Genomic DNA, 17,647 nt, shown 5'->3' on the forward strand with positions numbered 1-17,647 from the left:
ATTATGTGTTTAATTTCCAGTTCTGCAATTGATTCACATTCTTTGGGTTTATGCATGAAGCTAGTGTTTTCTATTTCCAGCACGAGCAAGAAAATCCCAATCCCCCTAACCCAGCTCTCCTTTTCATTTCTCAATCAAGTAATGCCACTAATTTGCTCAAAGCTGTTGGACAATACAAGGAATTTATTATTAGAGTTCTATTTGTTTTGTTCATTTGTCAAAAACATGTCCTGGATGAGCTCAGGGGAGGAAACCAACGTTATGATCTCCATAGCTTCAGAAAGGAGCATCATATCACTTCTGCAACTTATGCTCCATACAAAGCTTACGTAGCTGATCTGCTGTATCATTTACTGCATCTTCTTCTTCATTTTTCATTTTCTCACTTAGTTCTGCAGCTTTAAGCCTCATAACTACCCCCGTCTCCTCCATGATGACCTTATTTATTGCGTCTGCAACACCAGCTCCGCGAAAACCTCCATTTTCATCTCTCTCGACTTCAACACTGACACCAGCCTCGACCACTAGCCTAGCATTCAAGGGCTGGTCAAGTTTCAAAGGCATGGCTATAACTGGAACACCAAAATAAATGCTTTCAATGATGGAACTCATGCCACAATGACTCAGAAAAGCCCCTGTACTTGGATGTGCTAAAATGTTAGCCTGCGGAGCCCATCCCTGCAAAATCATCCCTGTGTCTTTTGCCCTATCAAGAAATCGTGTTGGCAGTACCTCTTCTATGCTAACTCTTTCTCCAAGAGGAGATCTGACAACCCATATAAAGTTAACATTACAGGCTTCCAACCCTTTTGCTATCTCTACCATCTGATCCTTAAACAAGTAGTTTTCACTTCCAAAGGAAATGAAAACAGTTGAAAACTGATTTTTCTTACTTAACCATTGCATGATCTCTGCATGCTTTCCTTCTTCACTGTTAGCATGTGTAACAAGTGGACCAACAGGAACCAGTTTTCTTTTGCACAAGAAAGATAAGTGGTCTATGTACTTTCTTTCAATTGCCCTGCAGGTTCTCATCAGAACAATATCACAAGATAGCCTGAAGTGGTCAAATCCAGAATCTTGATCTTTCTGTTTGTTTCTTCGATCAGAAGGAGCCATTGCTTCCAAAGCCTTTCTTTCATAGTCTCGAAGATATATTGCCTCAAATGGAAAAACTGAATTGGCAGATATGAAGTAATGAAGGTAAAACGAATACGGTGCAGCTCCTGAAGTGGCGAAATGGACGGCCGGAATGCCTAGTGATAAGGCAATCTTGGCCGCCCACGGTTGAAAAACATCGTATATCAGCATATCAGGCATTATAGAGCTAATGATATCGGAGAAACTGGAGGTTGACATCTGAAAGGTCTCAAAGAGTTTAGGCATAAGAGCCGGTGGCACATTTTTCGTTGTGTGAAAGTGTGGAGGGAGCTCAGACAATAAAGGTAAATGGAGTTCCACTAGTTGGATTGAAATGGTAGACGAGCTCTTTTCTAGAGCATCACTGATGGAACTAAGATTGACTGCCGTGGAACAGAAGAATATGTCAAAGTTCTTGTTTGACAGATTCTTGGCTAGTTCAAGATAGGGGAATACATGCCCATGGCCTATCCATGGAAACATTAAAATGCTGAAATTTGTTTGTTTTGCCTCCATAAATGGAACCCTTTTGCCGTTTCCTCTTACACTTTCATATGGGCAGTTGGAGTATAATGGAAACTCTTACTGATTCATTGTAGTTTTATAGAAAGGTATGAAGTCAAGGAAGACAGATTGGGAATATTAGCCGGCAACTTTGTTTTCTTTCTTGTTGAGCTCATTGGTTGCATCACTAGATTGTATCTCATGAAAGACTTTTGGTCCTGCATTTTTGTTTTTCACTGGCTTGATGACAACAGAACAAGTGAAAAAGAAACCATATCTTGGTAAAAGATGAATAAGTGAAACTCACAAATGTCATTCAAATCAAAGCTTCCCTCTTCAATTTATAGTAATGTCAATGAGGACATCAACTTTTGTTCACAATAAATTTCTTTAGCCTAAAAAGAGGTTCAAATCGATAGTAGGCCTAACAAGTGGTTGCATCTGAAAACTGAGAAAGAGAGGCCAATTTGAAGAAAAGGGAAAAATCAACCAAAACAGAGCAAACAATGTCTCAGGTATAGAAAGCTGGTGGCGAGAACCCAATAAATTAAATGCGAATGCAGATATCTGGAGATTGTATCGTGCTTAAGCTGACTGCCCAATATGAGCCAAATTCAAAGGAAAAACAGATTTTGATGCATTATTTCACAAGATATGTTCATTTTATGTTGCAAGGGATAAATTAAGGAGATACTGAAACATATTGGATATTTTCCTAAAAGATAAAACCATAATAGAATTCGAAGTTTCAGAATACATGTAGGAAAATGCTGTTGTTTATTACATCATTCTTTTGGAAAAAAATGCAAGCAACACTCGGGTGATATTGTAAATGACAAAATTACACTCTTACGAAAAAAAAAAAAAAAGAAAAACATTGCAGCTTACCTCCCTGTGTCTTTTAAAAGTTTACAGTCTTGCATTTTTTAATATGAAACAATTTACTTTTTTAGACATTGAGGTAAATTGCTATACTTTAAAAAGCATAGGGAGGTAAATTGCATTAAGCCCAATCATTTTCTTGTGAGAAATCTTTGTTTCTTTCTCTTAGCGTCTTCCTTTGTGCTAGGCATGATAGGCAACCAACTTTCTCATCTTACTAAAATGCAAGAACCTCAAATACATGCATCAAATGATTGAGGAAGGCCCTGCAAGCTTAGACTTTATTACACCTAAACCAGAACTAAATTCTTAACTTCATGATCCTTGCACCTTATTCTTAAGACACAGCTGCCATAGTTGGTCAGCTACTTCATCCAACACTTGTTCTTTTTCCGTCTTCATCGTCTCGCCCAGCTCTCGTGCTCTACGCCTCAGGCCATCTCCACTCTCCTCCACGAACACCTTCTTAATTGCCTTGGCTATTTCCTCTCCCTTAAATACCTCATTTTCATTTCCTGGAACTTCCACACAACCACCGGCTGCTGATAACATCCTAGCATTTATCGGCTGATCAAGCTTCATCGGCATTGCTATGACAGGAACACCATAATACATGCTTTCCATGATAGAACTCCAACCACAATGACTCATAAAACCTCCTGTATTTGGATGTGCTAAAATATCAGCCTGAGGTGCCCATCCAGTAATGACTATCCCTCTTTCTGCAGCCCTGTCAGTGACCCCTTCGGCAGTGCCTCTTCTAAGGTAATGGTCACTCCAACAGGAAATCTGATGATCCATATAAAGTTAACATCACAAAGCTCCAGCCCTTTTACTATTTCTTCAATCTCAATCTTGGACAAGAAGTACTCACTGCCAAAGGAAATTAATACAGTGGAATGCGGGTTCTTGTTCTTACTTAGCCATTGAATGATATCCGAATGCTCCTCGTTGTTTTGGTTGTCATCACTGATAAGTGGACCAACAGGCACTATTTTCTTATTGCACAAAGCAGAAAGATAATCTATGTGCTCCCCCTCAAACCCCCTACTTGTCTTTGATAGAATAATATCACAAGATTGCTTGAAATTCCCAAAAAGGAAATCTTGATCCACATCAAAGATATTGGCATACAGAAACTCAAACAGTTCTTCCAAACTTTTCAGCTCATAGTCTTCAAAATGGATTGCTGGGAATGGAAACCCGGCTTTTCCGAACGTGTACTGATGATGTAAAAAGGAAAAAAGGAATGCTCCATAGATAGAAAAATAAACAGCAGGAATACCTTGTGAGGAAGCAACTTTGGCAGCCCAAGGTTGAAAAACATCATATATCACCAAGTCAGGTCTCATGGTGCTGATGATTTCTGAGAAGCTGGAATTTGATGTTTGAAAGGCTTTAAGCAGGGCGAAGTTCAGATCTGGTGGCAAATTCTTGGTTGTGTGGTAGTGAGGAGGAAGTTCAGGAAATGGCTCTAAATGGAGTTGTACTAGTTCTATAGAGTTATTCAACAAGTTCTTGTCAATGAAGTTCTTGATTGAACCAAAGTTGATAGGTGTTGAACAGAAGTATATGCGCAAGTTTTTTCTTTTCAAGATGGCTTTGGCTAGCTCAAGATAGGGAAATATATGACCATGAGCCAACCATGGGAACATTAGGATACTGAAACTAGTGTTTTCTGTTCCCATCCTGGAAAAACTGAAGCTCCTCCAGTGGAGGCTTGAAATTTACAAGTAATACAGGCAGAGAGCCAGAGAAAGCAACTATTTATAAATTATGATCTTTTGACATTTCGTTCCAGCACAAGCAAGAAAATTTTACCGAGCAACCCCAGCTTTCTGTTTCATTTCTCAATTACATGGGATAAAAATGAGTCAAAGTTGTGGGTCATTATAAGGAACTTATAATTATGGACCCCATCTGTTTTGACACTTTCAAAAGAGGTTAATCATGGGTTTTACGTCGCAGGAACTATTACTCACAATCTTCAAAGTTCATACACTTGTATTTTTCCTCCATATGAGAGTCGTGTTAGATTAGAGTTGAATTCATCAGTTCTGAATTGCCATCCCCTATTCAAGGCATCACGAATATGAAACGTGCACGTCTCTGTTTGTAAAACAACTTAATAAAGATTTACAACCATTCTGTGGCCAGGCACCACCAGAATCGGGCTGATGCTTGTTTCATGGTGAAAAGTTGACAGAGTTTCATGTATTTCTTTAAGAATTCAATCTTGAACAGGTATTGACCCAGTGCCCGTCCTAGTAAATCACTCTATTGAATAATTATTTCCACTTCATAAGTTGATATCAATGGGAAAAGCAGAATTAAGAGTGTCGACTAACTGATCAGTTCAACTCCAGGGTGACTAAGAGAAAAGTTAGACTTAAGGAGTTGATACAAATCCGGAGCTTACCTAAATTCTTGATCATGTTTTCATAATATACTTTCCTTAAGATATTGCAAGGCACCTACAGAACAAAAGTGACATTCTGATTTATTCCTCACACCACCATTTTCTATCAAAGTAAATGATAAACATTACGCTATATTTGCTACAAGTTTGTTGGTAGAAGATTAGTTTGTTGGTAGAAGATTAGTTTGTTGATCAAAATCTCGTTACATTTTTGAGGATTTTATTTGAATTGATCAGTTAGTTTTTTATTTAGTTTGTGAAAAGATACTGGAGTTCTACTGAAGTTCTTCTGCTCTGTTTCAGCTGAATTCTTGCAGCAGACACGTTTCAATTGAAGAAGAACAAGACTTGAAGAAAGAAGTGCTGAGGAACAGGCCCAAAGTTGCTTTTAACACTTTTATTAATAGCTTACACGTTTTTTCTCTGTTTTGTTTGAACACGTGTGCTTGTCATAAACTCCTTTCTTTGGCCACGTTTCTTCGACAGTTGACAGCTTACTTTCCAAAGCTGTTCTGCGTAACAGCTGCAGTGCTTAGTTAGTTGATTTGGGTGGTTATTTGCGGCTTATTAACTGTATATATTGTTTCAAGATACACACTTTCTTGAATATATGAAAATTTACAGAAAGCTTCTTCCATGCCTTCATCTTCTTCTTTCATCTGTTTGGTTTCTTTGCAGTTTGTTTTGTTGAGATTTTCTTGAATTTGTTATAGTTATCTTCTTGTAACTCATCGCTATAAATAAATGAAAATCAATCATCTTTTATTTTCCGAAAACTCGAGTGTTATAGTATTCTTATTTCCCAACAATAAAATACTGAAAATTAAAGGTGTAAATACATCTATTTTCACCTTCATTTTCATTTTATCTGATGAGAGTAACTTGAGTCCCTTCTCTTCTCCATTACCCCGCATTCTTCTGGACTGCAAAGGCCATACAGAGCTGCCTGCAATTGTATCGGCAAATGAGTTAGGCACACCAGCATTTGTGTAGAACTAGAAAGCTTACCGAAGAACGATGTTCCATTACACGAGTGATGACAGACATCTTGATCATCAGAGGGTCTTCATAAACCTCTCAAACTTTACTGCCTGAGGTTGAAATGATCGGCAGTTTACTGCTTACTCTTCTTGCAAAGCCACAATAACTCTTGTGCTGCTTCATTTTCGGCTTGTTCCTCTTCATTTTTCATTTCTTGACTCAACTTTCTAGCTCCATTCCTTAGACCACCTTCATTCGTCTCCATAATAACCTTGTTTATTGCTTCAGCTACCGCTTTTGCAGAAAAGAGTCCATTTTCATCCCTTCCAACCTCCACTCCAGCACTAGCCTCCACCACAAGTCTGGCATTTATCGGTTGATCAAATTTGATAGGCATGGCAATTACCGGGATGCCAAAGTACATGCTTTCCATGATAGAACTCCACCCACAATGACTCACAAAACCACCAATACTTGGACATGATAAAATTTTAGCTTGTGGTGCCCATTTTCGTAAAACAAGGCCTCTTTCTTTTACCCTGTCAAGAAATCCTGATGGAAATGCATCTTCAATGCACAGGGTCTCTTCCTCAACAGGAAATCGAGTGGCCCATATGAAGTTACTTTCACATAGTTCCAACCCCTTTGCTATCTCTAGAATCTGCTCCTTGGACAAGAAGTGCTCACTGCCAAAGCAAATGAAAACAGTTGAAAATCTTTCCTTTCTACTTAGCCACTGCAAGATCTCCCAACACCCCTCATCTTCGTCATTAGGTTCTTGAACTATTGGACCTGTGGGCACTACTTTCTTCTGGCATAGTGCAGAAAGATAATCAATATACTTCCCTTCAACCCCTCTTAAGCTCTTAACTAAAACAATATTAGAAGACAATTTGAAGTTTCCAAATGCAAAATCTTCATCGGCATCTTTTACTTTTGGTTCAACGGGAGCACGTAGATCAACTTTTTCATGTTCCAGAAGATATATTTCTTGATAAGGGAAAGTAGTGGTGGTCCCATATGTGTATAAATGATCGAAAAATGAAAAAGGGGCTGCTCCTGTAGTTGCAAAGTAAACAGATGGTATACCTTGAGATAAAGCTAGCTTTGCCGCCCATGGTTGGAAGAAATCATATATCAGTAGATCAGGCCTTAAAGCATTCAAGACTTCAGAAAAGCTAGAACTTGACATCTGGAAGGCCTGCAAAAGGATTGGCAAAAGATTGGGTGGTAAATTCTTGGTTGTGTGGAACTGTGAAGGAAGTTCAGGCAATGATGGTAATCGGAGCTCGATCAGATCTATTGAGGCTGTAGCAATAGGTAAGTATGTTGCCATGTTGTTTCTGATTGAATCAAGATTGATAGCAGAAGAACAGAAGTATATGTGGAAACTTCTCTTAGAGAGTGTTTTGGCTAGTCCAAGAAAGGGGAATACATGTGAGTGTGCTAACCATGGAAACATTAGAATGCTGAATTTAGGTTGTTCATTCTCCATGAGTGAAACCTCTCCTCTAGTTCCTGTTTTCAGCTAGACCATTATAATTGTGCTGAACTATCAAAAGAGTTCTTTTGATTGCTTTTCATCAACTTCGTGGTTCTATTTGTTCCCCAAGTAAACCATTAATCAAGACTCTACTTTGTCTCTTTAAATTTTTAAGAATATCAAGTGGAAAAATCATCGTTTAGAATAGTATTCGTACAGGGGTCAAAATCATCAAAGCAAAGTAGCCCACTCCACTTGACCATTCAAATCTTGAATAATTGTTAGATATATGATAAACAATGGCCTACATTGGATAAATCAATCTTGGCTGTTGGAGATATATCATCATTCAGGAAGCTTCTTTTACCTATTATGAACATATGTTTAACTTTTTATATGTTTCTCTTAGTGCAAGATGTGGATGACAACCACCTTTTATTTCCAGAAAGAATTCAAACTGAAAGACTGTCATTCAGTACTACCATACAAGGGAAAGTTGTAGCTGCGATCAGGTGAATGGAGAAAATTAATACAGTTACTATTCTTGCAAGAACCATACATACAATAAGTTAATGAGATCAAGAGACCCCGTCATGTGAACCTATCAAATTTAACACAATACATCCTTAAAATCAACTCACTTTTCACTGCCTAATCTGGAATTTGTTATCTCACTTTGTTTCTTATTTTTCATACAAATCTTCAAAAGCTGCTCTGCTACTTCATCCACCTCTTGTTCGTCGCTCTCTTTGATTGAGTGGCTCAATCTTTTCCCTCTATCCCTCAGTTCTTCACAAAATGGCTTCTCCACAGTCACTTTATTTATTGCTTTCGCCAATCCTTCTGCCAAATAGTGTCCATTCCCATCTCTTTCGACCTCTACTCCAGCACCAGTCTCCACCACAAGTCTGGCATTTATTGGCTGATCCGCTTGCATCGGCATGGCTATAACTGGAACACCAAAGTACATGCTCTCCATGATAGAGCCCCACCCGCAATGGCTTACAAAACCACCAGTACTAGGATGGGCTAAAATCTTTGTCTGTGGTGCCCATCCAGGAACTATGATCCCTCTGTCTTTGACAGTTTCAAGAAAGCCTGCGGGCATTGCTTCTTTGATGCTACTCTTCTCCCCAATGGGAAACCTTACAACCCATAAAAAGTTGACATTACAAAGTGCTAACCCTTTTGCTATTACTTCTATCTGATCCTTGGACAAGAAACACTCACTTCCAAAGGAAATATATATAGTTGAATACTCTTGTTTCTCACTCAGCCACCTCATGATCTCTGAGAACTTCTCATCATCATCGCCACTAGCATCAGCAATAAGTGGACCGGTGGGCACTATCTGTTTCTTGCACCTACTTGATAGATAATCGATATACTTCCCTTCAACAGCTCTAGAGCTTTTCATCAATATTACATCAGTAGAGAGTTTGAAATTCCCAAATGCAAAATCTTCGTCAGCATCTTTTAAATTTGGCACCACACGACCACGAAAATTGTTGTTCTCATGATCCAGGAGGTATATTGCCTGATAAGGGAAAGTGGAACTAGCCCCCTCCGTATATATATGATGGTAAAAGGCAAATAATGTTGCACCGGCAGATGAAAAAAAAACGGAAGGTATACCTTTGGATGAAGCAAGCTTTGGAGCCCACGGCTGGAAGAAATCATATATAAGCAGATCAGGGTTGACAGAATTCATTATATTTGAGAAGCTGGAACTTGACATTTGAAGGGCCTGTATAAGGGTTGTCAGAAGATTGGAAGGCAAATTCTTGGTTGTGTGCAACTCAGGAGGGAGTTCTGATGATGGTGGAATATGGAGTTCGACTAGTTGTATTAAGGGATCATCTGATACATCTTTTCCGGTGTTAGTTCTGATGGAATCAAGATTGATAGCAGTAGAGCAGAGATATATGGAGAAGTTTCTTCTTGAGAGTCTTTTGGCGAGTTCAAGAAAGGGAAATATGTGTCCATGAGCCAACCATGGAAACATAAGGATTCTGAATTTAGCTTCTTTTTTCTCCATGAATGTGAAACGAAGCTCTGTTGGATGTCTGAAGTGCAGAAACTGGAAATATGGTGAGAATTTGAAGGCTTTTGAGGGATTAGTTCTTGCATTCCCCTTCCTTATGCCTGCAGATATCGATAACTAAGGCCTCATAACTTTGGAAAAAAACAAATAATACCGCTAGCCACCTGTGGATTGATAAAATCTATGCTAGAACCACCGACTCAAAGTCAACAGTTGTTACCAACACAAAATTCCTCAGCACCAGAGACAAAAGCAATTTATTTCAGACTTGCAGTCACAGTTTTCCAGAACAATGCAATAAACATGATAGTAATGAGGGACCTTCTAGCTCATCATTCCCATTATTATAAACAAAGATACAAACGAAATGCAGAAACAAAGTTCTTGAAACTTCTCCATATATTATAGACCAGAAATCATAAAAGCCAGATATGATGAGCAGTGTCCCATTTATGCTTTAACAGAATAAACAAGCCAGGTAGCCCATATAAAGTTACTTTCACGTAGTTCCAACCCCTTTGCTATCTCTAGAATCTGCGCCTTGGACAAGAAGTGCTCACTGCCAAAGCAAATGAAAACGGTTGGAAATCATTCCTTTTTACTTAGCCACTGCAAGATCTCCGGATACACCTCATCTTCGTCATTAGGTTCTTGAATGATTGACTTTCTTCTGGCATAATGCAGAAAGATAGTCGATATACTTCCCTTCAACCCCTCTTAAGCTCTTAACTAAAACAATATCAGAAGGCAATTTCAAGTTCCCAAATGCAAAATCGTTGCCGGCATCTTTTACTTTTGGTTCAAAGGGAGCATAGATCAAATTTTTCATGAACGAGAAGATATATTTCTTGATAAGGGAAAGTAGTAGTCCCATATGTGTACCAATGATAGAAAAATGAAAATAGGGGCTGCAGGTTTAGTTTCAAATAAAACAGATGGTATACATTGAATAAAGCTAGCTGTGCCGCCCACGGCTGGAAGAAATCATATATCAGTAGGTCAGGCTTTAAAGCATTCAAGATTTCAGAAAAGCTAGAACTTGACATCTGGAAGGCCTGCAAAAGGATTGGCAAAAGATTGGGTGGTAAATTCTTGGTTGTGGTGGAAGTTCAGGCAATGATGGTAATCGGAGCTCTTAGATCTATTGAAACTGTCTCAATATTCAAGTCTGTCCCAATTTTGTTTCTGATTGAATCAAAATTGACAGCAGAAGAACAGAAGTATATGTGGAAACTTCTTTTCGAGAGTCTTTTGGCTAGTCCAAGAAAGGGAATACAAGTGAATAAGCTAACCAAGGAAACATTAGAATGCTGAATTTAGGTTGTTCTTTCTCCAGGAGTCAAACCTGTCCCCTAGTTAATGTTTTCAGCTAGACCAGAACACTTGTGCTGAACTATCAAAAAAACTCTTTTGATTGTTTTCCAGTAACTTCTTGGTTCCATTTTTCCACTAAGTAAACCATTAGTTAATACTCTACATCGGAGATGCATGATAAATAATGGCCTACGTTGGTTAAATCATTTTGGCAGTTAGAGACATATCATCATTCAGGAGAGCTTCTTTTACGTATTATGAACATATGTTTAACTTTTTATATGTTTCTCTTAGTGAAAGATGTCGATGACAATAACCTTTTATTTCCGGAACGAATTCTAACTGAAAGACTGTCATTCAGTACTACGTACAACGGAAAATTGTAGTCCTGAGGCGAATGGAGAAAATTAATACAGTTACTATTCTTGCAAGAAATCATACATACAATAACTTACTCAGATCAAGAGACTCAGTAATATGAACATATCAAATTTAACACCATGCATCCTTAGAATCAACAAACTTTTCACTGCCTGATCCGGAACATAATATCACAGTTGTTTCTCATTGTCCATACAAATCCTCAGTAGCTGCTCTGCTACTTCATTCATCTCTTGTTCTTCGCTCTCTTTCATCAACTCACTCAATCTTTCAGCTCTATCCCTCAGGCCTTCACAAAATGGCTTCTCTACAATCACTTTATTTATCGCTCTCGCCAATCCTTCTGCCAAATAGTGTCCATTTCCATCCCTTTCAACCTCTATTCCAGCACCAGTCTCCACCACAAGTCTAGCATTTATTGGCTGATCAGATTTCATCGGCATGGCTATAACAGGAACACCAAAATACATGCTTTCCATGATGGAACTCCAGCCACAATGGCTTACAAAACCACCAGTACTCCAATGGGCTAAAATCTTTGTCTGTGGTGCCCATTCAGGAACTATTATCCCTCTGTCTTTCACCGTTTCGAGAAACCATGCAGGCAATGCTTCTTCTATGCTAGTACTCTTTTCTCCAGTAGGAAACCTTACAACCCATAAAAAGTTAACGTTACAAAGTGCTAACCCTTTTGCGATTACTTCTATCTGATCCTTGGACAAGAAATACTCACTTCCAAAGGAAATATATATAGTTGAATACTCTTGTTTCTCACTCAGCCACCTCATGATCTCTGAGAGCTTCTCATCATCATAGTGACTAGCATCTGCAATAAGTGGACCGGTGGGCACTATCTGTTTCTTGCACCTATTTGACAGATAATCAATATACTTCCCTTCGACACTTCTAGAGCTTTTCATCAATATAATGTCGGTAGAGAGTTTGAAGCTCCCAAATGCAAAATCTTTCTCAGCATCTTTTATATTTGGCTCAATACGAGCAAGCACATTTGTGCTCTCATGATCCAGGAGGTATATTGCCTGATATGGGAAAATGGAACTAGCCCCCTCTGTATATAAATGATGGTAAAAGGCATACGGTGCTACACCAGCACATGAGAAAAAAACGGAAGGTATAACTTTGGATGAAGCAAGCTTTGGAGCCCATGGCTGGAAGAAATCATATATCAGCAGATCAGGGTTGACGGAATTCATGATATCTGAGAAGCTGAAACTTGACGTTTGAAAGGCCTGTAGAAGGGCTGGCAGAAGATTGGAAGGCAAATTCTTGGTTGTGTGCAACTCAGGAGGGAGTTCTGATGACGGTGGAATATGGAGTTCAACTAGTTCTATAGAGGGATCGTCTGATACATCTCTTTCGGTGTTAGCTCTAATGGAATCAAGATTGACAGCAGTGGAGCAGAGGTATACGGAGAAGTTTCTTCTTGAGAGTCTTTTGGCTAGTTGAAGAAAGGGAAATATGTGTCCATGAGCTAACCATGGAAACATAAGGACTCTGAATTTGGTTTCTTTTTTCTCCATGAAAGTGAAATCAAGCTCTGCTAATTGTCCAAAGTGCAGAAACCAGAAAAATGGTGATATTTATGAAGACTTTTGAGGGATCAGTTCTTGCATTCCCCTTTCTTACCAATATGTAACGCCTAATAACTTAAAGAAATATAACACCGCTAGCTGCCTGTGGGTTGAGAAAATCAATGCCAGAGCAACCGACCCAAAATCAAGATTCGTTATCAACACAATATTCCAGATCACCACAGACAAATATATAGAGACCTGAAATTTGATGTAATTATACATAAACTTTCTGTAATTTGAAAATTGCATCGAACACTCTAACACCCTAAACTTTGCTTTCATCTAACAAATAAGTTCCTCCAGTACTCAAAATTCATAGAAGTTTTTGATGTTAATAAAAATATTGGGAAACTTCAAGGGTGCTAGATGTAATTATTTAGGAGCTGTAAATATTTATTGCAGACTTGCAGTCACAGTTTTCCAGAACGCGGCAATAAACATTATATAATAAGGGACCTTCAAGTCCATCATTCTCATTATTATAAACAAAGATGTAAAAGAAATACAGAAACAAAATTCTTGAAATTTCTTCACATATAATAGACCAGAAATCATAAAAGCCAGATATCAGGGGCAGTGTCCCATTTATGCTTTAACAGAATGAACAAGCCAGGTAGCTTTTGATACCAATGTATAGAAGGATATCCCTAAGAAAAATTTGTACACCACAAGAATCACAGTGCACTGGTTTTAAATTTTACATATTTCAATCATGTGGAGTGTATAAAATGAAAAACAATGATATCGATCACAATGCAACAAAAGATCCCTTCCTTGTTTCCGGGTGGTTGCACCAGCTTTCTGGTGCGCCAGCCCAAATAATTTGATCCATGATGTAAAAACTGCTTACTGAGGAAGAACTGGAGGGGCAATCGTTCGCGTGTTGTATGATTCGCAGTGGCCGCACTTCTGACCGATTATGTGGAAGTAAACTTCAGTAGTATCATTGCAGTCGTTGCAAAGAATCCAAACCTGCAGGTGTAATCATGGGATGCTTGTCAGGGAATGAAAATGTTGCATCTGATTTTAAAGAGTTACAAAGGCAAATGTTGCAATAGTAGCACCTTCTTGTTTCTATATTCATCTGGCATGACTGTTGCTTCAATCTGTAGGTAAAGACAACTTTCTCGTCAGATAATAGTGAAAACAGTTTGAGCAGTTCAGGATGATGATAAATGGAAAAAGTGAACATGTTGGGAACTTGTGAGACAGATTATGAAATATATGCATAAACTAGAAGGGATCACAACTACGAGAACATACAAACTTTAGTTCGGAAAAATGCCCCCACTTCCACTGCCACTCAAATTTTTTCAAAGTAAAATATTATGAATGGTAAATGGCATTGATATTTCTTGACGTTACGTTCAAATACACAAACATCCCTTATCTTTTGCAAAATAACAAGTAACCCGTTAAGGTTGTAATTGTAATTGCAGGTACACCCCTATTCGATAGCAAAAGTTTACACAAAGGGTGTCAATATAATTTACCCGATAACTATTGTAAAATTACAACTTACCCCTGACAATAAATTTCACATAAAAAATGAAAAGCTGTATCATACTTCACATTCCAATAAAAAAATGGTTATTTTTCGCATAATTAAAACCAATACTAGTATCAACATAAGAAGAAAGTTGAGCAACTGCCTGAGGTTCAATCAACAATCTATATAAAATAAGAAGTACCTCCTCATCTATTCTCTTCCAGGTTCTCGACATGTCCATGATCGACCTGGAGCATATTGGGCAGCAGTACCTGTATGCCATCCCAATGAGACATTGGCAAGGTTGTTTATCAATTTCGTTTCTAGCTGTGAAAGGATAGCCTGAAGCAAATAATAGTTGATACATGGTATAGTTTCATTACTTTTCACGCTTTATCAGCTCATGGTAACATTCACAATGCATGGTGTGTCCACATTTCATGACAGTGGTGTCTTTCAGGGAGTCAAACAGATACTGTATGCAAAAACTGGCAGTGTTATAGCAGAAAGTGTAATTTGATTATCAAGATTATGAAGAAACTGAAAAAAATTTAGGAGGGAACCTCATAACATATAGGACAGTGATGCCTCATGGAGTTCTCCACGCACAGGTGATTGTCGCGCAAACTAACAGAATAACAGGAGCCTGCATGATTAACAAAAATGGGATGAAGAATTTCCAGAAGGAGATTGAAAGACATTACAGAAACGGTATTTAGCTGAAAATTAACCACAAGAATTAAGGAAAACACTTGCTAGCATGGTTTAATCTGATTCAAACAACAGATAAAAGAATCTGAAGTAAACAAAATAGTTCTATAAAAGTAGAGCTAATTCTGCATACCGCACTTCTTGCAGTGAAAGAAGTTATCACGACCTCCGATCCTAAAATCATAAGATAAAACAAGAAATTAGAACAACTCTGGGAGCAGAAGGAAGGTATTCAAGCATGAGTGCATATTTGTCTCCGAAACCTGCAAATCCCACAGTCGTCACAATGAAACTGTCCTTTGTCAATCTGCACCAACAATAACCTAAATTAGCGTTGAGGAGTAAGTCACAAAATGAGCTTTGTAACACCAGAACTTGAGGATCTCTAGTGTTCAGAAAATAGCACCAAATGAGAAATTAGAAAATTGCAACGCATTCATAAGGATTTCTGCCAGGTCGAAGGATAATTACATCATCGTCGTAAAATTTGCAGATGTCGCAAAAATATTCTCCCATATTGACACCACAGTTTGTACAAACACGTGCAACCTGGATGACGGGAGAGAGACTAATAATGAACCATTCCGTAAATGGATAGGAAGTAGGAAGAAAACAAAGTTACAAAAAAGTTTCTCTTGAGTAGGAGGCAAGAAGGGCATACAGGCTGCTCAGTGTCACAAACAGAACAGATAACCTGCAACATAAGTAAGCGTATTTTTTTATTTTAACAAAATACGGATTTTGGAACATAAGAATGAACAAGAGTCAGGAAAATGGGGGCAGAAGCAGGAAGAGTACATTTCTGCAAAAGACATACTTGTTTCACATCGTACCGGACTAACTCATGCCGATCATAAATGTTACGCAGCGTACTCTGTTGATTTAACAAGGTGAAAGCAACAAAGCCAGATAGAATCAATTTTTTGCAGAAAAATGTATAAAGTGTTACGATATCAGGCAAATTGATAAAAGTTGTCAAAATTTGAAAGTCTCACATGAAATTAGTTAAGGGCAGTACATGGGGAAAAACAAAAGAAGTATCAACATACCACAGCTTCGTTGTGACAGTGGCGACAATCATAGACTTCATTACAGCATGGAGCCCTAATCCTGCATCTTCTTCTGTAATGCTTGCATCTGTCAAATTCAAAGAATGATAGTGTCGATAATTCAGACCATTCTATCAAATAGAACTCAAACATGAACTCAGCAGAAGAAGGATCACAACTGTATGCATACTGTTAAGAAAAAAACACATATTCATGTCAAAACAAAGTCCGGAGAATCGATCTTTGTTCTTACATAAGAACCTTGGTAGTTCAATTACTGAACAAGATCAAGACAGCTATTGAACAATGACGAGGTGGCGGCCTATATACAAGGTCGAAAAAAGTTGGAAAGATTCCAACTTCCATGAGCAATAGTCATAATGACTCATCAAATTTCACAGAGGATCACACAGCGAATCAGAACATCAATGCTGCTATGAAACCTCAACGAGAAAAACCACTGCTGGAACTTTCAAAGAATCAAACTTTCTTCATAAGCACTGAAAAAATCACAGATATTTCTTAAAATACAACAACTGCGTAAAACATTCAAATCAAGAATGAAATAAAGATCAATAAACAACCAAGCCCACCAATCAAGAAACTAGGAATATCCAGATTTCACCTGCATCTGAATACCAACAAACAAAAACAGTAAGTATCAAGAAAAAGAGAAAGAAATATACCCATATCCCATCTTCCCAAAAGTAAGACGATCATTAGAGTGGTCTTCCATTAGCATTTCCAAGAATTCTCACCCAAGAAAAAATGATAAAAGGGCAAGAGCTGAAAGGAAGCAAAGGCAAGGAAATCGGATACAGAGGAAGATGGGGATGAGCCCAAAATCCTTAAAAAACTGGAAAGGGCCAGCCATCATGTCAAGTGGGCACTGACACCTTATATACCCATGCACTTAATTAGCTTAAACAGCCCCAACTTTCTTGAAATTATTACTAAATTTGGAAAGAGTTTAAGTTGTATTTATATGAATATATTTATGGAAAGAGGATAAGGTGGCGTGATAGAGAGAGACTATGAGGATGGGGTGACAAAGTGGGACAGACCGCCGCACACTCCAGCCAATGGGAAATTCAGAGTGAAAGCAATCTCTCATTCAGAAATTAAAGGCAACTGCTTTGTCTTGTTTTCGTGTTGATTAGAGTAAAAAAAGGGTAGAAAATTCTTGCTATTCTTTTCTTGTGTGTGTGTGAATTTTGTTGGAAGGAAACCCCATGTGATTTCCTACCAGTTGATGTGACTTTTAGCTCCCATTGGCTGCAAACTCATCCATTTCAATGCAATCAGCAGCCAGCCAGAAGCACCAAGCTTTGAGATTTATTATTGAAAAATAAAACATAATTAAGCAAAAGTAATATCTTTCTCATTGAAATCTAAGATCCAAAGACAAGGAAAATGTATAGATTAAACAATTAGAGATCAAGATTCATACAAGTCACATTCTTCCGCACATCTACATGAAATCATGTTAATGGCATTGGGAATTTAAATGTACGTGCAGAAATGGAGATTTATCAAATGCTCCTATGATTTATCCTTTGTTTGGCAAGAAAAATAGATTTACGGCTAAAACATGACGTCAAACAGAAATGGAGATGGAGATTTTATCAAATGCTCCTCATGTTCAGAATTTCTAG

At 38.1% G+C, this 17,647-nt stretch overlaps 4 protein-coding genes and 3 pseudogenes across 5 annotated transcripts; all 7 read right to left on the bottom strand.

The window, feature by feature from the left end:
• Window positions 1–18: 18 nt before the first annotated feature.
• Window positions 19–2,570, bottom strand: LOC105171594 (mogroside IIIx synthase). The gene has a single exon (XM_011092756.3). It carries the CDS (start codon window positions 1,654–1,656, stop codon window positions 295–297), a length of 1,362 nt encoding a protein of 453 aa, XP_011091058.3. The 5' UTR covers window positions 1,657–2,570; the 3' UTR covers window positions 19–294.
• A 151-nt stretch (window positions 2,571–2,721) lies between these two features.
• LOC105171473 (UDP-glucosyltransferase 29 pseudogene) lies at window positions 2,722–4,382 on the bottom strand (annotated as a pseudogene).
• A 1,304-nt stretch (window positions 4,383–5,686) lies between these two features.
• Window positions 5,687–7,608, bottom strand: LOC105171474 (UDP-glucosyltransferase 29). Its single transcript, XM_011092607.3, has 2 exons — window positions 5,975–7,608; window positions 5,687–5,891 (listed from the first exon to the last, which is right to left on the bottom strand). The coding sequence occupies exon 1, from the start codon at window positions 7,419–7,421 to the stop codon at window positions 6,060–6,062; it is 1,362 nt and encodes a 453-aa protein (XP_011090909.2). The 5' UTR covers window positions 7,422–7,608; the 3' UTR covers window positions 5,687–5,891; window positions 5,975–6,059.
• Window positions 7,609–7,922: 314 nt separating this feature from the next.
• Window positions 7,923–9,584, bottom strand: LOC105171475 (UDP-glucosyltransferase 29). The gene has a single exon (XM_011092608.3). The coding sequence runs from the start codon at window positions 9,445–9,447 to the stop codon at window positions 8,047–8,049; it is 1,401 nt and encodes a 466-aa protein (XP_011090910.2). The 5' UTR covers window positions 9,448–9,584; the 3' UTR covers window positions 7,923–8,046.
• A 306-nt stretch (window positions 9,585–9,890) lies between these two features.
• Window positions 9,891–10,915, bottom strand: LOC148786771 (mogroside IIIx synthase pseudogene; annotated as a pseudogene).
• A 250-nt stretch (window positions 10,916–11,165) lies between these two features.
• Window positions 11,166–13,000, bottom strand: LOC105171476 (UDP-glucosyltransferase 29 pseudogene; annotated as a pseudogene). The gene has a single exon (XR_016067741.1). The product of XR_016067741.1 is annotated as a UDP-glucosyltransferase 29 pseudogene (transcript).
• A 344-nt stretch (window positions 13,001–13,344) lies between these two features.
• LOC105171477 (CHY-type/CTCHY-type/RING-type Zinc finger protein) lies at window positions 13,345–16,934 on the bottom strand. Its single transcript, XM_011092610.3, has 12 exons — window positions 16,679–16,934; window positions 15,993–16,080; window positions 15,761–15,817; window positions 15,605–15,637; window positions 15,415–15,492; window positions 15,207–15,250; window positions 15,077–15,117; window positions 14,796–14,878; window positions 14,616–14,707; window positions 14,435–14,504; window positions 13,808–13,849; window positions 13,345–13,715 (listed from the first exon to the last, which is right to left on the bottom strand). The coding sequence occupies exons 1-12, from the start codon at window positions 16,732–16,734 to the stop codon at window positions 13,590–13,592; spliced, it is 810 nt and encodes a 269-aa protein (XP_011090912.2). The 5' UTR covers window positions 16,735–16,934; the 3' UTR covers window positions 13,345–13,589.
• Between the last annotated feature and the right edge of the window lie 713 nt (window positions 16,935–17,647).

The sequence above is a fragment of the Sesamum indicum genome, linkage group LG10, assembly GCF_026168435.1.
Source record: "Sesamum indicum cultivar Baizhima isolate 11 linkage group LG10, ASM2616843v1, whole genome shotgun sequence".
Classification (NCBI taxonomy): Eukaryota; Viridiplantae; Streptophyta; class Magnoliopsida; order Lamiales; family Pedaliaceae; genus Sesamum; species Sesamum indicum.